The sequence below is a fragment of the Bubalus bubalis genome, chromosome 3, assembly GCF_019923935.1.
Source record: "Bubalus bubalis isolate 160015118507 breed Murrah chromosome 3, NDDB_SH_1, whole genome shotgun sequence".
NCBI lineage: Eukaryota > Metazoa > Chordata > Mammalia > Artiodactyla > Bovidae > Bubalus > Bubalus bubalis.
Window position 1 is genome coordinate 161,836,826 of NC_059159.1, and position 19,868 is coordinate 161,856,693.

At 38.1% G+C, this 19,868-nt stretch overlaps 1 protein-coding gene across 1 annotated transcript in view; it reads right to left on the minus strand.

The window, feature by feature from the left end:
* Positions 1–19,868, minus strand: part of SVEP1 (sushi, von Willebrand factor type A, EGF and pentraxin domain containing 1) — a 204,599-nt gene that overhangs the window by 126,841 nt on the left and 57,890 nt on the right. Inside the window, exons 4-6 of the mRNA XM_044940425.2 lie at positions 5,841–5,999; positions 4,718–4,897; positions 10–189 (exon numbers count right to left, since the gene is read on the minus strand). Coding sequence (XP_044796360.2) covers positions 10–189; positions 4,718–4,897; positions 5,841–5,999 — 519 coding nt within the window. The remainder of the gene's footprint in view (positions 1–9; positions 190–4,717; positions 4,898–5,840; positions 6,000–19,868) is intronic.

Sequence of the window (19,868 nt, forward strand, 5' to 3'; positions counted from 1 at the left end):
AGAACTTACCCACACACCGGGGTTCTGGACCATCCCACTGGGCGTTTACTTGACAGGTAAGCCTAGAACTTCCTTCTAATCTGTAGCCTTCATCACAGGTGACCAAGCACATGGTCCTGTAGGACATTTCTCCAGCTGAACAGCTGAGGCGGCCATGTTTGGGCTGGCGGAGACGAGGGCATGTTCTCACTATATAAAAACAATTAGATCACTCAATAAAGACAGAGAAAAAATTATAAATTTAATAATGCCTACACATTGCAAGCAATAAATAATACTTTTTTAAAATTAGAATGGGATAATTAAAAGTATGTATTTTATCAAATGCATTGCCTAAATAATATTCCTGTTGTCTGCCTCTGCCTACATGTGGGAAACTTAAGCTATTGAAGGAGTTTGGCCCTGGCCGGGGGATGATGGCTGGAGACTGGGGATGGCTGACAAAGGGAGGGACTTTCAGCTCTTAATGGGCCTTTACTGTGATTCTCCAGGCTACGTTCTAACAAAAGGAAGGGGTCTTTTTCTGGGACAGAGTTCAGGTTCAATTCAGTTTTCAGACCTCTTATGAAATTTTCCTTACTTTCTTATCCTAGTTTAAAAAAAAAAATCTTGTCATTTCTTATAGACAGAGCTGGAGGTAAGAGAGTGGTCATCTTTTTTCCTTATTGCTTTCCCAGGTCATTCTCTCTCCCTTCTTCCTGAACACCTCCAGCTCCCCTCAAGTATCATATTATATACCCAACATCCCTTTCCCCCAACTGTCTGCGGACTTCTAGGCCATTTCTCATTCTTTGACAATTTTATATTTCTCTCTTTTTCTCTCTCTCTCTTCCCTTTCTTTCTTCCCCTCTCTCTTTTACACACATATGCACACACACGATGGTGATTTCATTATCTATATAGATGATCATTCCAGTACCCTAGAGTCATTTTCCTCACTTCTTTTCCTCCAATAATCATGTCCTTTCCCTTATTTCAGCACCCCCTCCAAGTCTTAAATCCTCCAGACCTGACCATGACCAATCCAAGAACCCCACTCTCTGACAACAACCTGTCTTCCCAGATTACTCCCACAAGAGCTTCAACTCCATCAAACTCTACACCCAATTGCAGTCTCCGATCCAGCAGACCATATAGTAATCAAGAACTTTGTTGGGACTCTGGGTAAGATGTCTTTCCTTCTTTTATGAATTTGTCAATTTTTCTTATCAAGCAAGTAGTTACTTATGATGAAAGTTTAATTTTAAAATAATAGGAAAGGAAGTTGGGGTAAAATATTCAGTGCATATTCAACTGAAGTCATGGTTTGACAGAATCTACTCAAAAGAAACCAATTCAAATTATGTGAGTTGACAGAATATAAATTCTGATTTCATGAAAGATATATTTAAGATTGATTACTCTTTAGAGAAAACTCAAGAATTAGAAGTTAAACCATAGCCCTAGATTTTCAATTAGTTTGAAATGAAGTCAGTTGACAAATGAGTATAATTATGTTGCCTTCTATGTTTTGATTTTTATTGAGTGGGTCCATCACGTAAGTAGAAGTTTTATTAAGTTTGTCCATCAAGTGCATAGAAAATATTTTGCCTTTCATATTTTGACTTTTCTTGGGGTAATCATCAGGGGTAGCACAATGCCAAATGCCAGGTAGGATTAAAAGTGAATAAGATAAATTACTATGATCAAGAAATATAAAATCTAGAAAATCACATTAAACAACTGCTTTTCGATTCAATAAACTGCTGAAATGATTCCAGCTTTCCAACTTGGGACAAAACGAACTGGCAACATGTCTCAAGAGAACTGATAGTAAATGAGACCTGATGTTTCATACACATACAAATTATATTGCTTCTCAAAAGTGTTGGTTTTAATAAACTTTCATTGCTCCTCTGGGGAAAAAAAAAGCATATGTAATAAATCCTATTTAGTTCTTAAATATTTTATGTTCCTTTTCAACCAAGAATGATCATTTTAATCATTTTGGATAGGAACATGCTTATATATGAGTTTTAACTTCAAAAACGTTTTTTATTTCAATAAGCTGGAAAATTCTGCAATGAGTGTTTGACATTCATATTAAAGCAATCCTTAAATATTTATTAAGCCTTTCGAAAACAGCAATTTAATATTTTAAGAGAACGGTTTACTTGGTAGCAGACAATTTAAGAACATGTTCTGGTTCTCATTTGAAAGAATTGCTACATTTTTTCTCAGACTCACATTTTCTGTCCATTTCCCAATTGTGACAGCCTTAATGAAGAATGTATAAGAATTAGTTATTATCTAACACTACAAAACATTCAGGATGTAACATGAAATTTGTGAAAAGTTTTACATTTTATACCAATCTTTCATTTCTGTCTCACTTTTAGAAAGACTTTTAAGAAAACAAAAACACAACTAAAATTATCCTGTCTTTCTAATCAGATTTAAATTAGATCTTTAAAATGCTAGTTTCTCCATACTATGAATAAAACTAACTTTATTGCTAAAAATGTTCAACATAATCTGACAATGTGGGGTTTTTAATTTGTAAAAAATATAACATCAACAAAGCAAAATAAATCAAAGTGCAGTAAAATGAAGTATGCCTATAAAAATCTATTAATGAGGAGCCAGAGGGCTTCCCAACACACTTCTCTCTTGTGATTCTACTACAGCAGCTGCCTGGGCTTGGATTCTTGGGTTGGTAGTAACTCTTCTGAGGCTCCAGTTTCTCTTTCTGAAACTTCTACTTTCCAGCTCCTTCTAAAATTGTGTAAGGTCTGATTCTTAAAATAAGTTTCTTGTCCCATAACACAGACGGGGTATTTTCTGGGTTTTCCTGACTAACCCTGACACACGGAGCATAAGGGCTAGAATGAGGGCACAACAGGTCTGTGTATGCACATATGGAGGTTAGAGGTCATCCCATCCCAAAGGAGATGGGTGATAGGGAGGGCTTATCCATAGGGGCCACAGGTCCCTATAGACCAGAGGATCAAGGCTGTTCAAACAACTTACAAAGGGATGGCTTCCTGACAGGTGTGGCCATTTCTTAAGGCTTTAGCATAGGATTCAAGGTTCAGGATAGAGACTGTAGAGGGTTAAAGAGGCAGGGGCTAGATCTTATCCTAAAGGGATTGTCTGCCTGATTTTCTCACTCTCCTTTGGAAGGCCAGTAAGGGGAAAGTTAAAATGTCAGGCTTTCCACCTTTTGCCATGAGGTATTTAGGAGCAGGGGTAGAGATTATACATAGAACTTAATAACTATACAGGAATATATTTAAGAGGTTCTTATGATTAACTTTTTCAGGAATGGGCTTTTTACCATTTGAAACTATGTGACTGAGAATATCTTGGCTTTCCCACATAAACAATCACTTGTCAGAGTTTAGAGATCTAGAGTCTAATTCTTTTCTTTCAGAATTTTGGGAAAATTCGCCGATCTTCTAAAATTTAGAGTGGCTAGTAATGGGCTCAAGGAGAGTCTGATTCCCCTTCCTTCATAGGTAATGTTATTAAACATTTCTAACTGTGAAACAGGCACAATTTTCTAATTTTTCCAAGGCTTTCAGAAGTTTCAGTAAGATCATTTCCAGACATGGACCTGTTTGCAATAATTTGTTTTCTGGCACTCAGTAAGTGGTTTTCAGTTCAGTATCAAGGATTTCAGTCACGTGTATTTTCAAGATTTCAGTTTGCAGATACATTCTTTGATCTTCTACGAGTGCTTCTCCTCTGCTCGATTTTCTCTCTGGATTCCTAGTCTGCAAAGAGTCTATTTCCTCTGACTGTTCTCATGTCATTTGATTCTTTCACCTTTTTTCTAATCTTTCAAATGTTGCTCTACTCTCAGAAAGATTTCTGGGGTCGATTTTCTAACTTATTAATTTGGCTTTTAACTGCGATCTCAGGCTTATCCCAGTTCTTGGACTCCTAATCTTACTTTACCAATGCAATTGCAGCTGCCTTTGAATCTCACTGATTCCATTACCCCCATCTTCACTTTCAAGTCTCCTTTGTTCAATCTGTTCTTTTTGTAAATACAGGTAAGAGTCTGAATTAGGACCTGGATTTAAGAAAATTTGTAGATGAGTTCAGTATTAGTAGCTGATAAATACAAAGATGAATGTCTCCTGGGGTTCACAAGTGACCCTGAAGTTGTGAGTAGGTTGGCTTCCCTTATGGGTGTGGGAGCTGAGAGAAGCCAAGAAGACAGAACTTCTCACTCTACTGCAGTGAGCAAGGTGATATGCGGTCTTGGAGTAGTCAAAGCCTCAGCAAAACTATTACGGCATGCTGTCTATTCAAAGTCAAGGCTGGGGATGTATATGTTGGCTAACTACTCTTGGCACAGGATACTGGCATGGTTCCCCAAATCCTGCCATCAAAATAGACATCAAAGCCCCATGCTGACCATCCTCTAGCTCTCCCTGGACCCTGTCTTGGCTGCCTGAAATCTGAGGTTTAAGGTAACCTGTCCATTTCCTTCCCAGGCAGGCCTTTCCTTTGCTTGTTCATAAAAGATACACAGAAGGCACAGTTTATGACGATGCGGTCAATTGAACTTATTAGTAGTTCTGACTAAACTTCCTATAATTTCTTCTCTTTCTGTGGTCCGTGGTCCATGAAATCAAAAGCAACAAAGAATTTACTGGTCCATTAGAGTTTAAATCAAGGACATCGAGCAAGACAATCAATAAACAATGTGAATTGGCTGTCTGCATACCTCTGCAGGAGCTTTCGGAACTGGACCACAAACCACTGGGGAGACACAAGAAGATGCTGCTTCCCACGAGGTCAAACCCAGGGTGACATCGGACCCCACATGCTGCATTGAAGTGGTTGTTGCAAGTGTTTCGGATAAAGTAACCGTTTTCAGGAGGCTTCAGGGCAGGGCAGTGGACAACTAACATTGACAGAAATAAAATTAAAAAGCAAAGCTAGCCTTTGTCTATAAAGCATCCTCCCCCCACATTTCCTGTTTAAGAGGACATTTTATACACAGAGCTAAACTACCTCCAGCATTCCCATTTATTGCATATGAATTTGCAAGTGCATATTTAGAAGAACACTTACATCTTATGCTTAGTAGGTATTTGTTTCTAATTAAAGACAGACTAAATATTTAAGCCTGAAAATTTTTTTATCCATGTGAATATGAAATTTTCTAGTTCTTGACCTTCATGTGTCATTTGCTATTTTCCTTCTCAATTAAAGCAGCATAAAATAAGGAATGAGTAAGGCCAGCAAAACATGTCTGTCACAATCCCAGGACCCACAGCTTCTTGTACAAATTATTGGCTAAGTAAATATTTTTAATTTTTGGTATGAATAATTTCAAGGGACATTACTTATAAAAATATTTTCTTTAAATTGATTTAACCATCACCAGGGTCCAAAATAGCTCATTTATTATTCAAATTTGCTGTTAAATTTGAGACTTCTCAAGACTTCCCTGGTGGTCCAGTGGTTTGAGAATTCCTTGTTCCCACCACAGGGGGCACAGGTTTGATCCCTGGTCGGGGAGTTAAGATCCCTCATGCTGCATCCCATGGCCCCACCAAAAATATTTATCTGAAAAAAAAACTATGACTCCTCTCTTAACATTCATTTTAAATCTTTTCTAAGTCTGTTTTCATAGTTGATACTTCTGGAGTCTCAGACCTCCTTTCTCTGGAACAAGATAAGGCTATGTTCAGTGATAAGAAATGCTAGATAATAAAAACAAAGAATTTTCCCCAAATAAGATTAGAGGATCATGCCCAGTGAACTGCATGAAAACACTGGCCTTACTTCCCTAAAAGAGATCAGCTTTTATATTTCCTATCTGCCAGCAGTGGGATCCTTACCTTTGCAGGTCTGGCCAGAGGCCTGGTACCCCTCCTTGCAGACACAGTCTTCAGGGGACGTACTTCCGGGTGGAGAGGTGTGATTTTCATCAGGACACGGAAGGCAAGTGCTGATTCCTCCCGGTGAACCTTCTGGTTTGTATGTCCCGGATGGGCAAGCTGTGGGTGAGCCAGGGAAGTCCATTTTATGTGATATGTCAGTAGATAGTGAGCAACATTCTGGAAACTGATTGGGGGAAAAAGAATCCCAAACAATAGCTTTCCATAGAAATAATCGTACAATTCAAGCAAGGAGAGAAACCAAGATTTTTTTTTTTCTTTTTTAGAGTGATGTAGTTTGTAATCTCGGAGAAGGCAATGGCAACCCACTCCAGTACTCTTGCCTGGAGAATCCCATGGACAGAGGAGCCTGGTAGGCTACAGTCCATGGGGTCGCTAAGAGTCAGACAGGACTGAGTGACTTCTCTTTCACTTTTCACTTTCATGCAATGGAGAAGGAAATGGCAACCCACTCCCGTATTCTTGCCTGGAGAATCCCAGGGATGGAGGAGCCTGTTGGGCTGCCGTCTGTGGGGTCGCACAGAGTCAGACATGACTGACGTGACTTAGCAGCAGCAGCAGTTTGCAACCTGCAGGTTATGAAGTAGCCTCTTGCTGCTGATGCTGCTGCTGCTAAGTCGCGTCAGTTGTGTCCGACTCTATGTGACACCATAGACGGCAGCCCACCAGGCTCCTCCGTCCCTGGGATTCTCCAGGCGAGAACACTGGAGTGGGTGAAGTAGCCTCTTAATGTCCCACAATTACAATCACAACACACTGCAGCATGATATGGCTGGGTTGATTTGTGGGAAAACTCAAAACAGTGCACTTGAGGGGACTGAAAGGAATCAATGATGCTCAGTGCTTCAAAAAATCTTCTAAAGACTGTATACCCATATTCTAACACCCCCCACCCCAACCTCTGCAGCTGCATCTCGAGAACCGCGCTGCTAACACTCACTCCCAATGGAACAGAATGACTGTAGACATGCAAAAATTACTGTGCCCTTTGTTTTGGTTCAAAGTACTTGACAAAGGATGAGGAGAAAGTAAAGGGCTTGAGGGAAATGATCCTACTGATGAGAAATAGGCCCTTTGAAGGAAAGAGAATCACAGACTCTGCTTTTCCCAGGCTCAGGGGAAAAAAAAAAAAAAAAAAAGATGAAAGCAAGATCTAACTGACCTTGCTTCATATTTTCTCTTTGCACCAACAATGTGGCTTTGAACCTGTATTTACTCTCTCTAGAGTTACACTTCTGTAAAATAACTGAAAATTAAGAATTCAATAATAGAAGAAATTGTGGAAATAGAACTTGCAGTGCCTAGTGAAGCAAAATAAATGTAGCATTGTCAAGCACGCATTAGACCATTTTTAAAAAGTAACAACCAAGGAATGTACACTTATGTGTGATGCTATTTGATATACATGATCTCATTTAATACTCACAGTACTAATTAGTATTAATAATTACTAATATTTTTATGAATAAGTACATTACTTTTATTAGTACTGTGTACATTTTAAAGAGAAAATGGAGGCTTAGAGCAACCTGATGATTAGGCTAAAGTTACTCAGTTAAAAGGTTATAGAGCTATGAGTTTTGTTTGTTTGTTTGTTTTTTAGTACTTAACACAGACTGGTTCCAAATAGGAAAAGGAGTATGTCAAGGCTGTATACTGTCACCCTACTTATTTAACTTATATGCAGAGTACATCATGAGAAATGCTGGGCTGGAAGAAGCACCAGCTGGAATCAAGATTGCTGGGAGAAATATCAATAACCTCAGATATGCAGATGACACCACCCTTATGGCAGAAAGTGAAGAAGAACTCAAAAGCCTCTTGATGAAAGTGAAAGTGGAGAGTGAAAAAGTTGGCTTAAATCTCAACATTTAGAAAACGAAGATCATGGCATCCGGTCCCATCACTTCATGGGAAATAGATGGGGAAACAGTGGAAACAGTGTCAGACTTTATTTTTTTGGGCTCCAAAATCACTACAGATGGTAACTGCAGCCATGAAATTAAAAGACGTTTACTCCTTGAAAAAAAAGTTATGACCAACCTAGATAGCATATTAAAAAGCAGAGACATTACTTTGCCAACAAAAGTCTGTCTAGTCAGAGCTATGGTTTTTCCAGTGGTCATGTATGGATGTGAGAGTTGGACTGTGAAGAAAGCTGAGCACCGAAGAATTGATGCTTTTGAACTGTGGTGTTGGAGAAGACTCTTGAGAGTCCCTTGGACTGCAAGGAGATCCAACCAGTCCATTCTAAAGGAGATTGGTCCTGGGTGTTCTTTGGAAGGAATGATGCTAAAGTTGAAACTCCAGTACTTTGGCCACCTCACACAAAGAGTTGACTCATTAGAAAAGACCCTGATGCTGGGAGGGATTGGGGGCAGGAGAAGGGGACAACAGAGGATGAGATGGCTGGATGGCATCACCGACTCAATGGACGTGAGTTTGAGTGAACTCAGGGAGTTGTTGATGGACAGGGAGGCCTGGCGTACTGCGATTCATGGGGTCGCAAAGAGTCGGATACAACTGAGCGACTGAACTGAACTGAACATTGGCTTATTATATTTTTATATTGAAAATTCAACATCACATTAATCTTGGTTGTAATTAGCAAGCAAATATTTTTTAATTAAATACATTTAAACTTTTCCTCTTCCTGTTATCATTTGTTTAAGGTCTGTTTCTAGGTAGATAAGCTCTGGCTTATTTTTTTAAAGATTTTTTTTTTAAGGTTTACAACAAAATTGAGATGAAAATCTGTGCTAGAATTTTACAGCAAATATTTATACAGCATTCACTATGTCCCAGGGACTGTTCCACATATTTTGTAAATTATCTTTTTAATCTTTTTAAGAAGTATCATAGAAATGACACTATGAAGTATCATTTATCTCATATTACAGATGAGAAGGCAATGGCAACCCACTCCAGTACTCTTGCCTGGAAAATCCCATGGACGGAGGAGCACAGAGTCGGACACGACTGAAGTGACTTAGTGACAGATGAGAAAACTAAAGCACTTAAAAGTTAAATAACTAGCCAAAATTATATAGTAAGTGACAAAACTGAGATCTGAACTAGGATAATTTGGATCCAGAAGCCACGTTTTTTATCACTACATGTTCTATGTCTCACACCCAGGTCTCCTAGATGTAAAAGTCCTTGTTTCAATAACTATAATGCTAAAACCAGAAACAATCAGCATTGAGATAGAAGATTCATAATGTTAGTTTTAGAAAAAGTACTCATGTTTCTAACATTCTTGATTATATTTAAAAATGAAAGAGAACATTTTCCCATGTACATAGTAGAAAATTCCAGAACTTGATAAATCTGTAGCTATTTAAGAATGAAAGAAACATTTTATAAATGTTTTTATAAATTTATAACTATTTTATAAATAGTTATAATGATGTGTGACTTATAAAAAGCACTTCAGCAGGAAAAAGGGGAACATGACTTCAAAGCATCATAACATTAAATATTGAATTATTCATATTTCTGAATATTCATTTCTATAAAAAGTTCAGTAAATATTTGCACAGATCTTCACAAAGACGCAAGACAACACTGTCTCCCTTAAACAGAAGTCAGCAGCTGTAGGAGAAAATGATTAAGAGAAATACAAAGATGGAAAAGAAAACAAACTGTAACAGCAAAATAAGTTGTCATTGGAGGCAGTAAAAAGTAGCCATAAAATTCCAAATCAACAGAATTGAGTAGATCTTGGATAAGTTGTAATATTAATGTAAGAAAATACTCTTTACTTGAAATTTTAGTGCCATAAAAACTCATCAAGTTCCAAGCAGAATTAAAGAGTATTTCACACCTAGAATAAAGGAAAAGTATTACAAGCAACTAAGAAAGAAACAAAAATCAAACTGACATTTCACTTCTCCTGTGCAAAAACAAATATAAGGAAAAAGAATAAGAAATATAGCTATGTGGAAAAAATATTTTGAACCCCAAATTCTGTATTTGGACAAACTACTGGCAAATATGAGGAAAGAGAAAGACATGTGAGAATGTGCATGGCTTCTGGAAATCAATATGTATTTCACTGATTGAAAAGAAGTCAAAATAAAGAATTCATACTTGAGAAAAATGGTATTGAAAAAATTACTTGAGATTAAGAAAGTAGTGGAACATGTAGTATATTGCTAAAATAATTGCGAAAATGAAAACAAGTGTCAAATAAAGCCCCTTCTTAAAAAGATATATAATCCAAGGGAAAAAAAATAATCTTTACAAATTACAAAGAAAAAAGATTTAAAATCTGAGAGAAACTGGGAGATGGTTGGGAACAGGAAAAGGTGAAGTTCTCATTTCATATACACCAATATGATAAAACTGAAAGAAAAACAGGTTTAAATTTGGACACAAAGAATACACAAAACTATGAATAGAAAAAGTGCACAACCATCAAATCAGTGGGGGAGGAAAAAACCACTAATAACAAAGATATAAAAACATAAGACAAGAAAATAGCAGAGAGAATTAATAACAAAACATCATAAACTAAGCTAATGGAAGTAAAACCAACCATATTATTTACCATCAATAAGAGTAATGGGATAATTTAACCCTGTTGATAAGATATAAACTTAAAACAAGCCAGAAAAATAGGTTAAAAATAATTGGATGTACCAAGACATGTTAAATATTTCCAAAAAATCTGCAAGAAGCAAACAAGTTACTACCTCAAGGAGAAATAAAAGTTTAACACATAAAGGGCTTTTTCTAACATATGAAAATAGGATAACTTCAACAGAAAAGTTAACAAAGAACAAAAAAGCTGGAGATTAAAGAAATGACAATGACCAATAATTGTTGCATACATAGTCTAACCTCACTTATAATGAAGAAATGCAAACTGATGACTACTTTTTAATTTGAAAAAAATTGAAAGGATATTAATAGCCATTCCTATTGTTGGCAGGCATGTGGTCAAACAGATTTTCTCCCACTTTGTAGGGAAACCTGAGGGTATACACTAAAACCCTCAAATGGAGCCCTTCTTTTGATACAGCAATTAATTTCTAAGAATTTGTCCAAGTGAAAGTCAACATTTCTTACCTACACATATAAGTACGTATAATTGTTAATTATACACATAAGTATGTATAGTTCTTGTTTGTCATTACACAGCACTGGAGATAATACGAATGTCAAGACTCGAAGGGTCTGTTAAATTCTTACGACACATCCATCCAGTGGCATATTAGCCATAAAAATACAACTGTTGACAAGGAAAGTCAATAAAATTGTGTAGTCAAGTGTAAATAAAAGCATGTCTCAAATACCATATGTGTTGTATGATCTTTTGGCTAATAAATGTATACAAATCTATAAGGTTATGTACACACGGTATGTTTCTCTGGTGGTAAAGAATCTGCCTGCAATGCAGGAGACCCAGGTTTGATCCCTGGATCAGAAAGATCCCCTGGAGTAGGAAATACAACCCACTCCAGTATTCTTGCCTGGAGAATCCCATGGACAGAGGAACCTGGCGGTCCATGGGGTCACAAAGAGTCGGACACAGCTGAGCAACCAACACACACGGTATATATTCATGACAGAATTACGAGGCTTCCAAGTTGTTTATTTTTGCTGATCTACATTTTCTTGTTTTGTTACACTGAATAGGTACTGTGCCAAAACATTCAAAGTAAATGAAAACTATGTATAAGAGAAAGTCATTGTCTCAAACGTATATGTTTCATTTCACAGTTACTACTTCTCTGACCTCAGAGATCACTTTGATTCCTCGTCCTCCTTCCATCTCTTTCAATATTGACATGAAAACCATGTTGTTTGGATTTTACTCCTTAAAAACCCTCCAAGTTTCACCTATCTCTCCATCTGCATTTCTCTTATCTTAGATCTCAACTCATCACCTCTCTTTCAGATTTTTCACAAAATCATTTCACTGGTCCCTCCTCAGTCTTCACCTCTACTCTTTAACCCATCTTAGATGTTGCTGCCTGAACATTTTTCTGAAATAAAATTTGAGCAAATCACTTTCTACCAAAAACTTCACCAACAGGATGAAGTCTTCTCTCTTTAAAGTGAAAGGAAAGTGAAGTCGCCCAGTCGTGTCCGACTCTTTGCGACCCCATGGACTGTGTAGCCTACCAGGCTCCGCTGTCCACGGGATTTTCCAGGCAATAGTGCTGGAGTGGATTGCCGTTTCCTTCTCCAGTGGATCTTCCTGACCCAGGGATGGAACCCAGGTCTCCCACATTGTAGACAGACGCTTTAGCGTCTGAGCCACCAGGAAAGTCCATCTTCTCTCTTTACTTAGATCTATAAAGACATCTTTGATCCACCTGTAACCTTCCTGTGAGTCTACTACAATGAATGCGTGAATTCCATATCCTGATCAGAAGCTGCTTCAGAATTGAGCAGACTAGTTGTTTGTTTATTTATTTTAAAGCCTTTATTGGACTTGTTACAATACTGTTTTTGTCTGATGTTTCATTTTTTTGGCCATGAGGCGAGTGAGATATTAGCTCCCAGACCAGGGATTGAACCCACACCCCCTGGACCACCAGGGAAGTCTCAAGCAGAGACTAGTTTGCACCACACCTCCCCCACCTCAGTATACTGGACTTGGCAGTTGGACCAGTTTACTTAATTTTTCTGAGATTTAGTTTCTTCGTGTGCAATTCCCTTATAAATTTGTTGCTAGGGTTAACTGAAATAATGTAAGTAAAGAAACATGCCAGACATGTAGTTGGCATTCAGTAAATGTGATAATAATGCCCCCAACTTTTAATCTTCTTAACCATGAAAGCGCTAATTATACTTCTTTTATAGGCTTGTTGTGCCCAGTAAATGCTCCGGTGCTTGGTAAATATTATCTCCCTCTCTTCCCTCTCCTATCTTCCACTTAGCTTCTGCCTTGGCATATGCTGTCCTTTCTCTGAGTGAAACTCCTGCACCCCTCAATGACTCGTTCTTCAAAGCATCCCCAACTTTTTGAGATGGGTTTTGTCACCTTCATTTCTGTGCCCCGGAAAATGTTACTCTCACCTCTCCTGGCACCTATCACACTGTATGTAACATACACACTTGTCTCTGTCCCTCCATGGGGAACACACTCTTGTAAGTTTAGGGAGTCTTCTGGTCATCTGACTCAGCCTTTGCTCATCCCATTGCCCGAGCCAGCAGTCACTCAGCAAAGGAGGACAGAAGGTGGAGGACGGGTTAGTGTGAAGGAAGGACCGAAGTCAGAGGGACTAACAACCAGGGCAATGTGAAAGGACATTAGACTCTGAGTCAAGACAATTGAGTTGCTATCTTGGCTGCTCCACTAACAAGCTACGGGGTCACTGCCAAGGGTTTTTTGTTTTGTTTTTTTTTCTTTTCCTACAAAATACAGAAGTTACATTTAATGATGGTTGTGACCTTTCTGATGCTATTACTGAATGATTCTATAAATAGACTAATACTAAAAAGCAAGTTAAAGAAACTTGTCACATGAGCAGTCAGATTTTATCTACAGATTTTATAATTTATTTGAAAATGGTATTACACAAAAAGGAATTAATCTTACACTGTTACTCCCCAAAACCTTTTAAGTAATAAAGAATTTACAACATTGGAGAACAGTGTTTTGGATAAAAATATCCAAAAGTACATTTGGAAGTATATTGTGAAATTCATAATGATAATCGAAAACAGACTTGAGAACTATTTAAAGGCATTGCACAATTCTAGTGGGAGAGGTGTAATCAATTTCTTTGATTCCCAAGGGAGAAAATTCCTCATCTAAAACCAAGCAAAAGTTGAAAAATGAAAAAGTTTGGTTTGAAAAAGTTCTACAAGTGATGGTAAAGACTAGGGCACAGTTTTTTTCTTTATTGTATGAAATGATTCCCTTCCTGGAAATGTACCAAGTATTTTTTTAAATTGTTCTTTTTGTTGTCAAAATAAAATTTCTCCTTTCAGAAACATCTTAGCAGTTATCAGCTACGATTACTGGAAGGGTGTTTCTTGAAGATATCACATGCTAAGATTAGATTTTCCTTCTGCCAACACAATTTTTTGACTGAAGTAAATGAAAATATCAACCAGTTTGCAATTCATAAAATCTAAAGAAGTCTCCATTCTTTAATTATCAATTCTTTAGATGACTATTTCAGTTAATAATATTTATTATACAGTAACTTACACTTTATAAAATTCCTTCTCATTGATAATCTAAGATTAATTTTAAAACTCTCCATAAATATTAAGAGCCTATGTTCTTTGCACAATTCCCCTTTAAAGCTTAATGAATTTCTTTAAAGAATATAGTTTTAGGGCAGTTGCATCAGCTCCCTTCAGGCTGTGAAGTACACAACTCCAAGAGCGCCCATTCATGAAGATGAAAATATACCTGGGAATTGTGGAAATCAAAAGTTTTCATTTTGGCTATATCTAGGTAGGGGGCCCCTGGAAGAAAGTTCTTTATTATTACAATATTATGCTTCTTCTCAACTTTATGGATTCATTCTGAATAAGCAATAATTCCTATAAATAGTGTGCTAGGGTTTTGAACACAGGGACCCACTGCACTAGAAAAGAACCAGCTTCCCCAGGCTAAGTCAGTCCTTGTCACAAGTACCAGACAAGGACCTAGGCATACATACGAGGGACTTTCTTATTAAAGAGTCAAGATCCTTTCCATTTTCATCAAGGATTAGACGAGGAGACTACTGACTGCCCTGGATTCTGCACATCTGAATCTGTGTATAATGAATTAGCATCCTGCCAGCCTCCCTGTGATTGGTTAACTCATTTGGCTGGAACACAGGTTATCTGGACAAAATTATGGGCAACTGCATGGTGCCATAGCAGCAAATGGCACCCTAGCTGCAGGATGCCATGCTGCAAATGTAAACACCTGCTCTGACTAGAAAGGAGATTAGTGATGGATTAGGACAAGTCTATACAAAAACAAAAAAGCAAAACGTTCAAAGGCTGTGTGCAAAAGAAGACAGTGAAATAAGAGTCACGTTACGAATATATGTGTACACACATACATACACATATAGACATAATATATACATATCACATATAAACACATATATCACACACAAATATAACCTGGATGAGTACGTAACATTTATGCAAAGTATTTTTAGTTGAAAACTCTGTATTCTTAATTGTTTTAAGGTATGAACTGTCTGGGTGAGAAATGTGACATCATTTTGAGTTTTATAACAAAACTCTGTGTGTAATCACTTTGACGAAAGGTCTCTGGAGATTTTAGAATTATCTTTAATTTTATTTATTCCTCCTAAAATAGTTAATAACTCAGACTTGTATAAAGAAGAAAATAAAATTTACCATAAGCTATACTACTCTGGTTTAAAGTGAAAGTGAAGTCGCTCAGTTGTGTCCGACTCTTCGTGACCCCATGGACTGTAACCTATCAGGCTCCTCTATCCATGGGATTTTCCAGGCAAGAGTGCTGGAGCGGATTGCCATTTCCTTCTCCAGGGGATCTTCCCGACCCAGGAATCGAACCTGGGTCTCCCGCATTGCAGCAGACGCTTTACCGTCTGAGCCACCAGGGAAGCTGAACTCTGGTTTCACTATGCTTTAAATGTTTAATATTTAGTTGGATTCCAAGTGTTTTTACAATTTACAAGTGTTTTTACAATTAAAAACAACTTTCCTACAATCATCTTGTTTCTTTACATTTTTCATCCACTATATTTTTTTTCTTAGCAAAATAATATTAACTTTTCATTAGCCTGTTGCTGTTTAGGCACTAAGTCATGTCCAACTCTTTGCGACCCCAAGGACCGTAGCCCTCTAGGCTCCTCTGTCCACGGGATTTTCTAGGCAAGAATACTGGAGTAGGTTTCCTTCTCCAGGGGATCCTCCTGATCCAGGGACTGAACCCAAGTCTCCTGCATTGCAGGCAGATTCTTGACCATTGAGCCACCTGTGATATTGGTCCTGAGAAACAAGTCAACTGGCCTAGTGTTCAACATAATGCTACCAAAAAACCTGAAAGCCTTAGCATTTATATCTCAGACTACAACGAAGGGACAATTCTCTTTAAGCTAAATTTCATGATTATCTAGAAAATCACTGATCTTCAGAGAGTAAATTCGTACTATACTACTAAGTATTTCATTAGCCTACTGTCCATGGGGTCGCAAAGCATCGCACACGACTGAGCAACTAAGCCCAGCAGCAGTACTGTCAAATTATTGCATATTCCCATCAACAAGAATAAAAATACATATTTTACTGTAGTCTCATTACCACTGGGTATTAACAGTTTTTTAAATTACCAATTAATCATTATTTAAATGTGAAGTCCCAGACTTCCCTGGTGGTCCAGCGATTAAGAATCCACCTGCTAATGCAGGGCACCCAGATTTGGTCCAAGAAGGGCAGCTAAGGGCAACATCGGAGAAGGCAATGGCACCCCACTCCAGTGTTCTTGCCTGGAGAATCCCAGGGACGGGGGAGTCTGGTGGGCTGCCGTTTCTGGGGTCGCACAGAGTCGGACACGACTGAAGTGACTTAGCAAGGACAACATGCCGCAGGGCAACTAAACCCATGTACCACAACTACTGAAGCCCGTGTGCCCTACAGCCTGTGCTCTGCAACAAGAGAAGACACTGCACTGAAAAGCCTGTGCACCACAGCTAGAGAAAGCCCACAAACAGCAACAGAGACCCAGCACAGTCAAAAATAAATAAATACATACAATTTTTTAAAGTTTAAAAAAATGTGAAGTCCCAAGAATTTTAATGCAACAGACTTTCAACTTAAATTTAGGGCGAATCTCTCTCTGAGATTCAAACATGTGTAGGCCCAACAGAAGTCTAACTATTTGCTTACAAAAGTTGAGAACCTTCTGGGTGAAAAGTTTATCTGTGCTAAGGGTAATATTTAAAATGTTACCAAGATGGCATGATCGTTGATCAACAAGAGCATACATAAGCTGTAGCATTAAGCAGAGTTCTGGCATGCCCACTAATCTGCTGGGCTTCCCACATGGCACTAGTGGTAAAGAACCTGCCTGCCAATTCAGGAGACATAAGATGCATGTTTGATGCCCAGCTTGGGAAGATCCCCTGGAGGAGGGGATGGCAATCTACTCCAGTATCCTTGCCTGGAGAATCCCATGGACAGAGGAGTCTGGTGGGCTACAGTCCACAAGGTCGCAAAGAGTTGGACACGACTGAGCAGCAGAGCAACTTACAGCACACACACACACACACACACACACACACACACACACACACACTAATCTGTAGATGAGACCTCTCTAGGTGCTGGATTGTAGGAGAGATCAATGAGCCTAGAGAAAGGGGTCAGATCAGTAAAAGGGCATTTAGGGACTTGGGGGCAACACTATTTTTACCAACAAGCATGTATGTACTTCAACATTTTGACAACTTTTATAACCGTACTGAGACACGTGTTATGAATTAGCTTGTCCTAAGGAACAAGATAAACAATACACATTTGGACCTAGTAACACTTGTCTTAGTAGTCAGAAAGGAAGAAGATTCTGAGTATAGTTTGGTGTTGTCAGACTTGTTTCCCTTTGGGTCAAATAAAGAGTGATGAGGATGAGTAAAGTCACAGGCCATAGTCGCCTTTCATGTTTTCCTTCCTCATCTCCTCTACCTCGATTCAGTAGGACTTTGGGGGTTTGGAAGTACAGATAAATATCAGTTGCTATGCCCACTGTTGCTGTGATAATTTTGGACCTTATTATTTTATGACTTGATTTAGCTGTAACCTCTATAAACACATTTCTTGTTCTAGGATATATACAGAGTCAGTGATTTCTGTCACAGATACCAAATTAATATTCTTATAACATGCCTCTCAAAATGCCATATTCCTGCTCAAAAATCTTCAAGAGCTTATCGTTGCCAGTTGACCAAAGGCCATCTCTATAGCCTGGAATTCAAGTCCCAGTACAATTTAGTGCCTCCTTACCGTTCTTGACCTAAATCCCACTTGTTCTATTGATTTAACCTACTTTCCCATCCATACAAGCTAACTTCAATCCCCATCACAAATACTTTTCATCGTCCACAATAGTATCCCCTTTCTAACTGTGCTAATCCTATTTTTCAAACCCAGTTCATCTTCACAACTAAAAGTAATTTTTTTTTGAATAGCCATAGCATTTTACATATCACATATGTGTATTTTGTACATCACATTTTATTTTTATTCCACCTCAACTGCTTAGAACTGGATTAAATGTAACTCTTGGTTCATGGCACACATTCTGACTTCTTTGTAATAATTATAGCCCTACTTTATATGAAGTTCCTTTAAGGGAAGTACTATGTAATAATCAAACCTTCTGAAATACCTAAAAGATATTCAATAAATAGTTAAATGAGTCAATGGACAGATTTAAAAGATTTCCTTCTATAGTTTCCACAAAACCTGATTCAGAATGACCCGTTCTGCCTGGTATTCTTTCTGATGATCTGCGTGGTCTAATCTACTGCACCTTGAAATACTCCACTCATTTAGTCACTGTTTCCCTTTCAGATTCCCATATTCAAATGTTTGGATTATTTTCTGAATTTTAATCTGCATGTAAAGAAAATTGCAAGTATTTTACTTTGGCAACTACAATGCTTTCAACATGTTAAATTTCACCATGACACCACCTTTCTCCCTTTCCATCCCTTAAAGGAGGGTGTGGTGCAAAAGCCACAAGGGAGAATCCCTGGATGAGAATTCTGCTAATTACTACTGGCTATGACACTGTCTGACCTTCTCTGTGTTATGTAACCAATTGGAGAACTGTTTTTTTCTACCATGACACACGGGTGATCAAGTTTACAGCCAAGTAATTGTAAAACTAAAATGTTATGAGCCTCTCTAGGGGTGAAAAGGATATGACAGGTAATGGGATTCCTAGGATAGAAGAGTGAGATAGAGCTTTGCCTGAAGTCTTCAACAGATGATTATAAAGGGCCAAAGTACCATGTTATGTAATAAAACATGAGGGAGATGTTATCCAGACTTGAAGCAGGAGTGGGTGGTCAGGTAAGCTTTGTTGGTCAAAGAGATTTCAGAAGTGAGACCAGAACCATGAATAAAAGTGAGGGGATATAGAAACAGGGTGATGGCATTTCAGACAGAGGGATCAACATGTGCAGACTCAAAGGCAAGGGAGGACAAGCTTGAAAACATTCCGAGTTCTCTCTAGCTGGAAGAAATGGCGGGTGAGGTTAGAAACGTCAGTGCAAGAACCACTGGGCTGAATAGGTCACTTTCAAAAGCTAGGAATTTATTCTTAAAACAATGAGAAAAATGACAATAAGTTAGGACGTTTGAAGAGATCACCTTGGATGCCTTTTGGAGAATGATTTTGAAAGGCAATAACATTCATCCTCAAACATGGAAAGACTTACTCACCCCCACATATGTCTATACATAAGGATGATTTAAGAACTTAATTATAGTTAACTTTTTTTTTTTTTTGCTTAACTGCTTTACTGTTTTTCTCCATGACTCCCATTTTCCTTTTGGCTATTTTTGGTTTTCTAGAAATAGAAGTTATCACTGGGCATAAAATATGAGGAAAACGGACACCACCCATTCTAAAGACACAACATGTAAAGAACAGTATCACTGGATTGATACAGCCATCATGGAAAAAAGTGTCAACAGAAAAGAAAGAAATGATGCACATGAAAAGTAGAGGCATCTGTTTCTGGGAGGATGGAGTAGATGTATTTTTCCTTAGTCCTTCTGCTAAAGTACACCTAAAACCTGTAGATGTTATATATAAAATAAACACAAAATGACACTGATAAGGCAGACCCCCCAAGGACCTCAAGATTCAAAGAACAACATGCTGGTAAGTTCCCTGCGCTTTCTTTTCCCTCACATAGCCCCGACTTAGAGCTGAAGAAGCTGGAAACCTCAAAACACCAACAGAGGTGGATATAAAAGCCCCCAAACAACAAAACACAC